Raw genomic sequence first — 13,878 nt, forward strand, 5'->3', positions numbered from 1 at the left:
TTCCGCCGGGCCCCAACGGTCCCTGCTGACAGCTCCTGCTGGCCCTGACGGTCCCCACTGACAGCTCCCACTGCCCCACCACCCCTGACTTGGAGGGAGAGGGATGAGTGGGGAGAAGGGTCGTGGGTTGATGGCATCATCAACCCGCCCCTAAACAGCCGCTTACCACAGCTGTACATTCAGATCAATCGGCAGAATGCTGCGGACCACTGATTATCCCTCTCCTAGAGGGGTTTGATTATGCTCTCGGAAAATGCCTCCACACATTCAAAGAAGTACGTGGTTATGCATTTTGGCAGAGGTTCTCTGTCTTTATATTTGGACTTTTGTCCTATCTGAAAGTACTTAATGAAGCAATCCTTACCCCACTTAAATACAAGTAGCAGCTTTAGCACTGAAATTCTATTTCACTCAGCTTTGACAACTGGAGTCAATTGAGAATCCACTCAATGCCCAGGCACCAATAATCTATTCTACATGAAAGCTTCCAGCCTGAACTTCCAGATCAATACCTATGAACCAAGATTTAGATCAATTATATGCTACCATATACTACTTCTAGTCATTGAGAGACTGAGGAGGAGGCATCTATTACCAGAATTATGTGGAATGGGAGGAGATCCCACCATATAAAACTGTAACATTCACTGATGCCTTGAAAGAATAGATGCTGGGAAGCAGTTTTTTGGGTTATCGAGTTTAGAATTGGGAGGGTGGAGTCTTAGAGAAAAGATGGATGACAGGAGTCGGGAGAAAATTCTTTAAATGGTATGATCAGTTGGTAGAAATTCTCTAATGCAGTGGCCTGAGGATAGTCAATATTTAAAACTGAGATTGGTAGCTCTTAGGCAATCATGGGATTTGGGGGAAGATGGAGCTATGCTGTTGAGGAACTTGTCCCACAAGCTAGTTCGGTGGGAAATTGGGAAGGAAGAGTATTACTTAAATTGGGCAATATTGATATTCAAAAAAACCTGCGTGCTTTGCTTACATCAGTTATTCAAAGTGGAGATAGTAGCTTCAAGTTCTTTGGAGTCAATATTTCCTGCATCATCCAGACCAACATTTGAATTTCTTTAAAAGGATCAGTAAGTTCAGCATGCCCCTTAACAACATCTACATGGTACACCCAATGCATCCTAGCTGGGTGCATCATATGGGAGCTGCTCTGCCCAAGATTGGAAGTAGTTGCAGAAGGTGGCACACACAGCATGATATATCACACAAATCTCTATCCCCTCTATCACCTCCATCGATGCATCCTGTGACAGTTTATGTTGTGTTTGTATTGTATATAGATATGTTTTTGGGAGATAAATTGGGGCAAGTTTTTAGTGTAGGTCACATATAAACACTTTAAAACAGATCTTATTTAAAATACTGGAGCTCTGCTCATGCTAGACATGTCAGCAACAAGAGTCTTTGCAAAAGCTTTGGAGTGTGCCCAAGAGACTTCACTAATGGATTGTTGTTTCCAAAAAGGCAACAGATGAAAGAACTTGCTGGAGCCACAGTTTGTCTGGAGTGGAACTTACTGTTCCAGGAGGGTCATGTAGTTTTGCAAGCAGAATCCGCCTTCAGGTGCATTTTCCGCCAAGAATGCGCCTGCAGAAGCGGATTCAGACCTGTGGGACGGTCGTTCAGGTGGTGGTGCTAAAAGCGCAACATTGGCCACCTGAAAAGGACAGCTGCACGGGAGGAGCCTCGGAGCGGACTTCAGCTCCTGTCCCTTTGGAACATCAGGGCCGGGGCGGCCGGCGCAGGACATCAGGGCCGGTGAGGGGGCTGTCAGGTGCTCACCAGCTGATTGTCATCCCCTTAGCAGCCACTTTCAGGCGGTTGCATTCAGGTGCCTAGGGGGACTCCAGTGCTCCGGTGATAATCCCTCTCAGAGAAGGGTTGGAAAGTGTGCCTCGGAGGCATCTCCTGCTCTTTCAGGTGGCCTCCCGACAGCTGTATAGGGATAGAAAATGTGGCTTTACATCGGGGTATTTTGGCCACCTGGAAGTGCCTAGAGAGAGAGAGGCAAACAGGTTTTTTCTCTCAGAGAGAATTCAGTGCTACAGTCAGCAGCAGCAGCAGCTGGGACTGGAACAGGACAAGCTGGCAAGCTTGTGGAAAATCCCATTTGGAAGATGGGTTGTGAGTGCTTATTTCAGCCTGGTAAAAGTCCTTGTGGTTCATGCAAGAGGAGAGGACTGGCTGTCTAATGTTTCACTTGGAATAAGGGAAACAAAAAGGAAATCTGTGGTGACCTGAAAGAAAGAGGTTATCATCTGGAGAACCCTGAGGGGGCAAGTTTCTTCGGTAAGTGGCTGATTAAAAAGGAATCAGTCAATTGTGGGTGTCCAGCAAACAACAAATCTCTCTCTGAAAACCGACAAGAACCTTCCTGAGTGGTAACCATTTACCTTTCAAGCACCGAAGCCTGGTGAACTTTATAAATGTTAAATTCTGTACCGAGTTTAAGAATTGCCTGCAACAGTGAAATTGGAGGAATGAGAAGAGAGATTTGACTGTGGACCAAATAACTTTCCTGAACTTACACACATATTACATACACGTGCACTTAGAATTGGAAGGGGGTTAAGTTAGGTTCGTTAAGTCAATCATAATAAGTTAAAGTGTGATTCTGTTTTCATGTTTAAAGATAATTAAAGGCAACTTTTGTTTAAGTAACCATTTTCCTTGGTGAAAATCGCTGCTGGGTTTTGGGGTCCTCTGGGCTCGTAACAATCTTACTACCCCTCTCTTTCTTTTTACTGTGGTGTGGAGGGAAGCACCCGAGGTGAGTGAACGGTTTTAAAAGGAGCGCTAACTCAGGCCATTGCATTCTCTTGGGCTGTTGCAGACAGAAGAGGAGCAAGGGACTTGGGAGAGTGGTGAGTGGTGAGAACCAGCATTGATGAGTGAACGGTTTCAAGAAGGGTGGCAACTGTAGGGTTAAACAGAGTGTTGATTTGAGGGAGTGAGTACTTGAAATAATTGGCTGGGACAAATAAAAAGAAGGGAAGCTTAAGAGGAGGAGTCAGTGTCTGAGTGGCCAAGTGAAGCTTTGAGGATTTGGCTCAAGAGACTTCGGCAGCCTGAGGGCGAACTTGCTTCCAGTGAGGTAAGACCAGGTGAGGTAATTTAATCTTTTAATTGAATTAGGAGTAGATAATGGAGTCAGCTGGGCCAGTGGATTGCTCCGATTGTGGAAAATCTGGGACAGCACAATTGTCCCTCATGACTACACCTGCAAAAGTTGCATCCATCTGCAGCTCCTGACAAACTGAGTTAGGGAACTGGAGCTGGGTGAACTCAGAATCATTTGAGAGGCAGAGAGGGTGATAAAGAAGAGTTTCAGGGAGACAGTCGCCCTCAAATGTTAGGAGGCAGGTAGCTGAGTGACTGTCAGGAAAGGGTAGGAGACTAGACAGAGAGAGCAGAGCACCCCTGTGACCATTCCTGTTTTGGATACTGTTGGTGGGGATGACCTATCAGGGAGAATTTGTAGTGGTCATATCTCTGGCACTGAGAATAGACCCTCAGTTCAGAAAAGAAAGAGGGTAAAGAGGAGAGCAAAAGTGAGTGACAGGGGACAGATAAGTTTTGTGGGAGAGATTGATATTGATGGTGTGTTGCCTCTCTGGTGCCAGGGCCACATTATTTCAGATAGAATTCTCTGTATTCTCAAGAGGGAATGTGAGCAGCCAGATATCGTGGTCCATGTAGGACCAATGTCATAGGTAGGAAGGGTGAGGAGGTCGTGCAAAGAGAATTTAGGGAGTTAGGTGCAAAGTTGAAGGACAAGACTTCCAGGGTTGCGATCTCAGGAGTGCTATCCATGCCACATGTTAGTGAGGCTAGAAATAGGAAGTTAAATAGGAAGTTAATGCTAAAGAGACATCGTAGGAGGGAGGGCTTCATATTTCTGGACAATTGGGCTCTGTTCTAGGGAAGGTGGGACAGTTGGCACTTGAACTGGAGGGGTTCTAACATCCTTGCGGGTAGGTTGGCTAGTGCTGCTCTGGGGGGGGCGGGGGGGGTTTAAATTAGATCGGCAGGGGGATTGGAACCAGAGTGTTAGAGTACATAGTGAGGTGGAGGAGGATAAAGGTCTTGCAAGGACTGCAAGTATAGAGAGAAATCAAAGGATTGTATGTGATACAAATCTTCTCAAGTGTATTTATTTCAATGCGAGGAGTATTGTCGGAAAAGCAGACGATCTTAGGGCACGGATTGGCAGGTGGGATTATGACATTATCGCTATTAGTGAGACTTGGTTGCAGGAGGAGTAGGACTGGCAACTCAATGTTCCGGGGTTCTGTTTTTTCAGACATGATAGAGGGGGAGGGATGAAAGGGGGAGGAGTGGCATTGCTAGTCAGGGAAAATATCACAGCTGTGCTTAAACACGACAGCTCAGATGGCTAGTCTGCAGAGCCCATAGAGTTGGAGCTGAGGAATGAGGAAAGGTGTGTCCACACTGATAGGGTTGTATTATAGACTGCCCAATTGTCAGAGAGAATTGAAGGAGAAAATCTGTCGAGAGATAGTAGACCAATATAAGAATCAGAAAGTTGTGATAGTGGGAGATTTTAAACTTTCCACATATTGATTGGGACTCCCATACTGTGAAAGGACTGGATGGCTCAGATTTTGTCAAATGTGTTCAGGAAACTTTTCTAAATCAATATATAGAGGTACCAACTTGAGAGGATGCAATACTTGATCTCCTATTAAGGAAGCAGACAGGTCAGGTGACAGAAGTATGTGTCGAGGAATAATTTGGGTCCAGTGACCATAATGTCATTAGTTTCAAGTTAATTATGGATAAGGATAGGTCTGGTCCTTGAGTTGAGAATCTAAATTGGAGAAAGGCCAATTTTGTGGAAATGAGAAAGGATCTCGGAGGAGTGGATTGGGGTAAGTTGTTTTCTGGCAAGGATGTGTTCAGTAAATGGAAGGCCTTCAAAAGCAAAGTTTTGAGAATGCAGAGTTTGCATGTTCCTGTTAGGATTAAAGGAAAATTTAAAAGGCAAAGGGAACCTTGGTTTTCAAGGGATATTAGCAATATGGTAAGAAGAAGAGGTTCATTTATAGCCAGTATAGGCAACAAGGAGCAAATGAGGTACTAGAAGAGTATAGAAAATGTAAGAAAATACTTAAGAATGAAATCAGGAAGGCAAAAAGAAGACATGAGAGTGCTTTGGCAGATAATGTGAAGGTAAACCCAAAGGGTTTCTTCAAGTATGTTAAGAGTGAAAGGATAATAACGGACAAAATCTGTCCACTAGAAGATCAGAGTGATTGTCTATATGTGGAGCCTCACAAGATGCGAAGATCTTAAACAGTTTTTTTGCATTAGTATTTACTCAGGAGACTGGCATAGTGTATAAGGAAGGAAAGGAAACAGGCAGTAGTGACATGATTGAAGAGGAAGAGGTGCTTGCTGCCTTACAGCGAATAACGGTAGATAAATCCCCTGGGCCTGACATGACATTCGCTCAGACCTTGAGGGAGGCTAGTGCAGAAGTTGCAGAACCCTGGAAGAAATATTTAAAATGTCTGGCCATGGGTGAGGTGCCAGAGGATTGGAAGGTAGCTCGTGTTGTTCAGTTGCTTTAAAAAGGCTCCAAAAGTAAACTAGGAAATTACAGGCTAGTGAGCCTGGTGCCACTAGAAGATAAATTATTGGAGGGTTTTCCAAGAGATCTGACTTACAAGCAATTGGGCAGCCAAGGGCTTATTAAGGATAGTTAGCATGGCTTTGTGTTTAATTAACCTTAAGGTTTTTTCAGCAGGTTACTAAGGAATTAGATGAAGGAAAGGCTGTGGATGTTGTCTACATGGACTTTAATAAGGCTTTGTCAAGGTCCCACTTGGAAGACTAGTTCAGAATGTCCAAATCCATGGAGAGGTTGCAAACTGGATTTGAAATTGGCAGAATAGGAGAAGACGGAGAGTGGTAGTGGATAATTGCTTCTCAGACTGGAGGTCTGTGATTAGTGGTGTGCCTCAGGGATCTGTGCTGGGACCATTGTTGTTTGGTGTCTATATCAATGATCTGGATGATAATGTGGTAAATTGGATTGGCAAGTTTGCTGATGACACTAAGATTTGAGGCATTGTGGACAGTAATTAAGGCTTTCAAAGCTTGCAGAGGGATCTGGGCCAGCTGGAAAAATGAGCCAGAAAATGGAAGATGGAATTTGATGCAGACAAGTGTGCTGTATTGCATTTTGGAAGAAAAATCCAAGGTAGGACATTTACAATAAATGTAAGGGCACTGAGGAATGCAGAGGAGGAACAAAGGGATCTGGGAATACAGATGCATAATTCCTTGAAAGTGGCATCATAGGTGAAGAGAGTTGTGACGAAAACTTGTGGAAACTTGGCCTTCATAAATCAAAGCATTGAGTAGAGGAGTTGGATGCTATGGTAAGGTTGTAGAAGACATCGGTAAGGCCGAATTTGGAGTATTGCGTGCAGTTCTGGTCGCCAAACAGGAAGGATATCAGTAAGATTGAAAGAGTGCAGGGAAGATTTACTAGGATGTTGCTGGGTCTTCAGGAGTCGAGTTGCAGGGAAAGATTAAACAGGTGAGGACTTTATTCCTTGGAGCGTAGAAGAACAAGAGGAGATTTGAAAGAGATTTACAAAATTTCAAGGTGTATAGGTAGAGTGAGTACAAGTAGGCTCTTTCCATTAGACTAGAAGTGATAAATATGAGAGGAGATGGCTTTAGGGTGGAAGGGAAAAGGTTTAGGGGAACATTATGGAGAATATCTTGACTCAGAGAGTGGTGGGAGTGTGGAACGAACTGCCATTTGACTGGGTAAATGCAGGCTGATGCTCAAATGTTAAGAATAAATTGGATAGATACATGGATGGGAGAGGTCTGGAGGGTTATGGAATGGGTGCAGGTCAGTGGGATGATGTTTCAGCATGGACTAGAAGGGCCAAATTGCCTGTTTTCTGTGCTGTAGTGTTCAAAGGTTCCATAATCTACCCAGATCCTCTCACACACCCTTCTTTCCAACTTCTCCATTTGCACATTAACCACACGGTCCACCCACTGCCCCCTATCCCCAGTTCCCCATTCCATTATCTGCAGCCCAGTCTCTGTCACTATCTCCACCTTTCCCTCACCCAGCTGACCCTATCTGCCAATCAACCTTTCCTCACCTGGATCAGCTCCTCCTGCCAGGACTTACCCAGCACCCCCACCTCACCTCTTGATATTGGCTATCCCTCCTCTGCTTTTCAATCCAGATGAAGAATGCCACAAAACACGGACTGTCCACTTCCCTCCTCCGATGCCGCCTGACTCGTTGAACTCCTCCAGCTCCTCGTTCTCTTACTTTGGGGAGAGAATGAATGAATATTCTCCTTGCAATTGTCCGTGACCTGTATTATGCAGTACACAAATGTGCTGGAGAACCACAGCAGGCCACACAGAAAGAAAAGGGTGAGGGCCTGGGCCTACATCAGGTGTTTTGTTTAATTCAAATGAACTGTATATTACTACTAACAGATCAATTCATCTTCCAGAAATTTTTGCCCAACACTCAAAGGATTAACAGGATTTAAAAACTCCAATACACTACATTCCCACTCTTGCTCCACAATATGTAATCAAAATAATTGGTGAAAAAATGCAAACAAACACATCAGTAATGTTTCACATAATCACAATCAATAGCCCTCTGCCAAATAAACATGAATAGATCTCCATTTAAATTTAGAAAGGATCCACTGACTCAACAGAGAGGAACACAGCTGTATCTCTTGCTGAGAATCATGATACATTTCCTCTCATTCTTGGCCTGAAGATAAAACCAGAATGAAAGCCAGTCCTTGCCAGCAGTAATAGGTGCATGTGTATCAGTGCATCACTTTATTCCTGTGAAATTCCTCCCTTTGACTTCTGCAGACTGAATTTCAGTGGTAGAGCAGAGCACACTGACAATTCTCTAGAGTACATAGATTGCAAGTGCCTAAGATGAATTTCCAGGCAAGCATTCTCACTCAAATGCTCATGTGCCTCCGAAGGTAGCTGCAGCAGACTGAAGCTGAAACCGACTCATGATCTATGGTCTGTGGTTGGCAGTCTGTGAACCCAACTTTGGGAGAAGCACAGGCTAATATTGGGAAATCAGTTTGAATCCTCCACGTGCATAACACTTTATGCACTGTCTCTGGACATTTTCTTCTTCATTTTTCATGATTATAGCATGGTAGAAACCCCTTCCATCCCACAAAATCCATGCTGCCCAATTATATCTACCGTTCCCGTGCATTTTGGAGGGTGGGAGGAAACTGGAGGACCCAAGGAAACCACACACAGGTCAGAGAGAGAAAATACACACAGGCAGTGGCAGATTTAAACTCGTGTCACTCTGCTAAGCACAATGGTAACCGTGCTACCACCCCCAACTCCGATGGAGTTGCATCGGACACAAACAATTGCAGAGTACTCTAAAGCACTTACTACGACCACAAGTAACAGAGGCCTGAAAATATTGAAGCACACCCAACTGGAGGGCTGATCTAACCTGGGCTGCTGGTGGAACCCTATGTGCTAGGTTTCCTTGACAGAGACTCTTTCATTAATTTATAATTAAGTTGGGTCCCTCATTAACCAGCCACACTCACAACTCTTGCCGAGTTACCATCCTATGAATCTCTCCCTGATATGTCTTCCGTCACCTCAGTCATTTCCTTGGGCCCTACTCCCATCTATGCCTCAACCTTTCCCACCCCCATCTCCAATTTCCAGCTGGCAACTCTTTCCACATTACTTGGGCCTGATCCTCTAGCCTCAATCTGATCACCTACACTGTGATCCATTTCCCACTACCCCCTTGCCCTCAGCCAATAATCTCCTCCTCCCCCTCATCACTCAACACTTTCTTCCTCTTCTCTAACTCTGCAGCGGTATTAAATCACTGGAGTAAAAACATAAGACATTTTTTGCAGAACCTATTTTGAAGTCCAGGTCTTTGAAAAGGAACACAGGGGCTCACCTAAACACAACCACTGAAAGCACATCTTCTCTAACAAATGCATTCATGCATTGATGAAGTTCTGCCCATTTCCTTACAATGGTGGCACATTTTGGGATATTATGCTGGATTTGAAGGGTTGAGCTGCCCCAGAACAGAAACAAATATCCATACCAATACTTCAGCAGATGGGTACACTCATGTTCTTTATACAGCAATATCTTTGATGTTTTTCTGAACTTTCAGTGTGTGAAACCACCTGAAGCAACTTCTGTGATAGAATATTTATAAACCACAAAACCTAATTAAGCTCATTGACACATTCTGAGTAGCCAAACATATGATTTATAAATGCAAGTTTTCTGTGGGGGACAGCAAATGTCATCCACACCACCCTCATTAATGTTCTGTTTAGTATTAATAAACAAGTCTCAAGTCAAACAGTGGAAACTCACCTTCCCCAGAAAATCATTCTTGCCCACCATATCCCAATCCCAGACTTCTACAGTGAGCATTATTTCTTCTATTGCCTTTTCATCCTCCAGTTCAAACTCAAACATTTCATTCCAGTGAGGAAAACGAGTCTTCTTTATTGTCTAGTGTTGGAAAAAAAGTCAAAGAGTGAAAATAAAAAATTGATACATGTTCATTTCCCAGAGCAAAATGTGCCGACCAGATGTCGCATATACTGATCAGAAGTTACATCAGGGCAAATTTAGACTTACAGAAAAGTAATTCCTTATCAAAAAACTAAATAAACAAAGATGGATTCTTACCAACAAAAAATATCTAATCATCAGAAAACAAAACGACCAAGTTTTGACGAAGGCTGCCGGCCGAAAACCTTTATTCTTCACAAACGTTGCCTTTCCAACCAGCAGTCGCGGTAATTTTCATTTCCCCCCCAAATATAAACTGACTATTTTTAGTAACGGTTTCTTCATTAATTTCACATTTTCTGTTACAACATAATGCACCTTCCTGTCTTGTGCCACCAACTTGTGTGTGTTTCTCACAGCCATTCTCCGCTTTTATTCCAACTGCAAATTCATTCCCTCTTTTCCATGATCTACTTTTAGACCTTTATCTCACCTATCTTCTGAAACCTGGCTGAAGAATTTCACATATTTCATATGTAAGAGGGTCGAGTTAAAGCCTGGTTAATTGACCAACATCTCATAGAAGGAACGGCAAGTTGCAATGTGGATTCCACAAATCAAAAAGTGGTGCAGGCAAATGATTCACATCTGAAAGGCATCAGCTCCAAAATGTAGCAGAGCAGAGGTTTCAGTCGTAGCCAAGTGTGGAATGTGGCAGAGCAATGATCCTAATCAAAACCAGACCTGGATTATAGATTCACATGCTCCTGACCATCAATAACATTCGGGAACCTGCTTGATCTCTACTCTTAATTATCGAGAAAAACCCATTTATGCAAAAGTCGAGCATAAATACACCATCTGGCCTTGAGACTGCTCTGTCATTCAATAATTACTGATCTATCACTCCATATTCCCTCCCTTACTGAATGATAAAATGCATAAATTCACACACTACTTTTAGAAAGAAAAAACTCCTTTCAATTAACTTGATTTATTATGCATTCTGATGATTTTTACTTGCTGCACTCTACTTGCCTAGGATCCAAACATGCAGCCCAGAGGTCGGTGCATTAAGTCAGCCTGGTCACTGCAATTAATAATGTTATTTTTGGATTATAATGTGTCTGAACATTACCATAGGTACAATGGCAGATTGTCAGACAGAGGCAGCTCAGTCTAATGGATCCCTCTTGGCTTCTTGAACTGTGCTGTGCACAGTCCCAACTGCAGATCACATTTAAACATTTTCACCTGAAACAATATCCACCTTGTCTTTTTGTCTACTTCCATCTTCTCCACTTCCATATCTCTGACACATATAATATTTCCTTTGAAAGTGCAGAACAGTAACTCAACTAAATAGTAAAGATGGATTAGAATGTTTTTTTAATGTCTGGCCCAAGATTAAAAAAAGGAGTAAAACCTTTTCAAAAATACAAATGCCTTAGATTTTTTAAAATCTATTAACTTGACAGGAAATTTCAAAGAACAAGTTTAAACATTGTACACATTAATAATCTAATGAAAGTGCTTTTTGAATAGCATTTAATGGTTTCTGAACTCTTGTCGTTTTCTCATGTAACAATTGTTGCCAAGCAGTCTTAATGATGTTGGGTTGAGAATTTAATTCCAATGGAAAGGAGAGGGAAGGAATGTGTGGAATTAAATATATTTACAGTAAATACAGGGCCCACTAATGATTCAATAAACAGTCAAATTTTGTTTTGGTACTAAATCTGAAATCAAATGTATAAAGTCAAAGCAAATTGTGTGTGCATGTCAAACACAGTCACACTAGAATTCCAAATGAAGGATGTAGTTGTTATTCACTATGGACTGAATTATTACAAAATGGAAGAGTCTGAGCCACAAACATTTAAATTCAGTCTGCATCACATTTCTTGTAATTATATTTAGAAATTACCTCTTATCTCTAACAGAATGGTCTTTGTTATAGGTACATGCCATGGTTTGTTAATAATGCAAAAGCAATCTTGGCAAAACTGATTATAAATGTTAAATTAAAATGTAATTTGAGCCAATTGCAGTAGATAATTGAAGTAACATATTCAGAATTCTTTTTTTTGTGGAAAGTAATGGAGTAGAGGAAGAGGCTGGTTCAGAGCTGATATAAATCATGTGTTGTTGAATGGTAATTCTATTGGCTATTTGATTAATCAATGTTTAAATCAGAATTATTTTTTAATCTCTGTTCATTTAAAACATCTCTTCACCTCGAGACATTTTCAGGTCTTTAGGTCTCCAGTATCATATTGGAATCATCTTTATCAATTTGCCAAAATAATAATTCCTGATTGGTTTCTGATTTTGCAGTTTTAAGATTTAAGATTTTTTAAAAAAGAGAATATCACTTTTGTGATATCAGGCAGTAGATAAAGAATATTCCATATGACTTTAATCAAATATTGTTATTCAAACCCTATAATATGTTATGGTCAGGGACAGCTCTCTGATGAGGCAATTGACAAGTGTCAGAAATGTAAAGAAAGGGAAAAGGAAAATCTTTAAATGTTGATCTGTTAACAATCTACCCTTCCCTTCCTTTAGAAATTCTCATCGTTGTGAAAATAATTCACTAAAATGGTGCTTGGCTGTTAACTATCAGATGTAACCTTCAAGGGGAATTAATTTAATATCCATTGGCATCATGAAATAATAAGGAATTAGGGTGAGATGCTGTCCTTGGATGGGAAAAGACATGGTGGGATAAATTAACTACCGGGCTCCAAAAATTGTCAAATCATGGTGTATAGTTTAAATCCCTGCATTTGCGAGCCAAGTTAAACATCAGTTCCTCCATTTATTGTTAATTGAGGCTAATTGTTTCATTGAGTTGGCATGTACTACGTTGTCTGTATTAATTGTTAGGTTGTAATGAATTGGAAACTGAAGAAGTTGATAAAATGAAGCCATTGGTAACTTATTCTTCATTTGCTTTATGAAATGCAATTCTCCACAGTTATCTTGTATACCAGATGTAAACAACAGACTTTTGAACTGGATTTATCCAAAATAAGATAATTAAACAAATGGTTAAAAAGATCAAATGTAATGGTCCTTTCCTCACTTGCAAGTACACAAAATGTGTGATGATTATATCTGTAAACTCACACAATTTATTTGATTACAGGAGTTTTAACTAATTTCCAACTGCTTTTCACTCCCACAGCTATGGATCTGACAAGTCCAAGAAAATCAAGCATTAATTAATTTGTTACAGAAATACCATAAATTCTCACTTAATGACTCATTTGAATTATCTAAAAATAAATACAATGAGGCAATTTATTTTTAAACTTCCTGGTAACGAAGGTAGAAGACCAATAAAAACTAAGGCCTCCTTAAATTTTTTACTTTTTTTCTTCAGATATCACAGAAAAAAAAAATTCGGGATGATAAAATTTCTTCTGAAAGAAGTAATTTTCTGTGAAGCCAAAATGAATATCGGAAATGTAATTTGGTCAGGACATCCCTCTGCTAAAGTTGATAGGGTGTCACAGGGACAATTGCTGGGGCCTCAAATATTTTTCATCCATACTGATGACTAGTGTCAATGGATCAAGAGCACAATGGCCAAATTTTTTGATGATGCAAAAATACACAAGTTGGCCAGGTAAAAGGACACGGAGTCTGCAAAGAAATAGGGTCAGTTTATGCAAGAAGTCAGAAGATGGATCATAACGTGCAAAAGTATGATCTTATCCTCTCTGAAAGAAGGAATGAACAAGAAAATAATTTGCTTGAAATAGTGAGCATCTTACCCCCTAGAGAAACACAAAGCCTGCAGATGCTGGAAGATGGAGAAAGATTGAGAATGGGGAAAGAGGTGTCAGAAAGCATTCACGTAAATTTAAGGGATGGATAGAAGCTGGCAGTGAAGTTGATGAGGCTCTGTAAGGGGACAGGACATGGCATGAACACAGTTATCAGTGCAGTAGAGAAAAAGTTGGGGACCTCTCTATTTCCATCTCAGAGGATAAACTATACATGGATTTCCATTATAAACCCACTGACCCTCACAGCTACCTGGATTATACCTCTCCCCACCCTGTCTTTTGTAAGGGCAGATCCCTTTCTCACAATTCCTCTGCTTCCACCACTTCTGTTCCCAGGAGAGGCCTTTATTCTAGGAGATCCAACTTGTCCTCTTTCTTTAATAAACATTTAACACCCCCCCCTACCCCCACCGCCATTTATTAGGACAAGACCTATATCTCCTCTATTTCTCATACTTTTACCATTACCCATCCTCCCTGCAGGAAG

General features: G+C 41.5%; 1 protein-coding gene across 2 annotated transcripts in view; it reads right to left on the reverse strand.

The window, feature by feature from the left end:
• Positions 1-13,878, reverse strand: part of LOC138750451 (rasGAP-activating-like protein 1) — a 313,399-nt gene that overhangs the window by 193,838 nt on the left and 105,683 nt on the right. For both annotated transcript variants that reach the window (XM_069912509.1, XM_069912508.1), the window contains exon 7: positions 9,448-9,588. In XM_069912509.1, coding sequence (XP_069768610.1) covers positions 9,448-9,588 — 141 coding nt within the window. The remainder of the gene's footprint in view (positions 1-9,447; positions 9,589-13,878) is intronic.

This window comes from Narcine bancroftii, unplaced genomic scaffold, assembly GCF_036971445.1.
Source record: "Narcine bancroftii isolate sNarBan1 unplaced genomic scaffold, sNarBan1.hap1 Scaffold_151, whole genome shotgun sequence".
NCBI lineage: Eukaryota > Metazoa > Chordata > Chondrichthyes > Torpediniformes > Narcinidae > Narcine > Narcine bancroftii.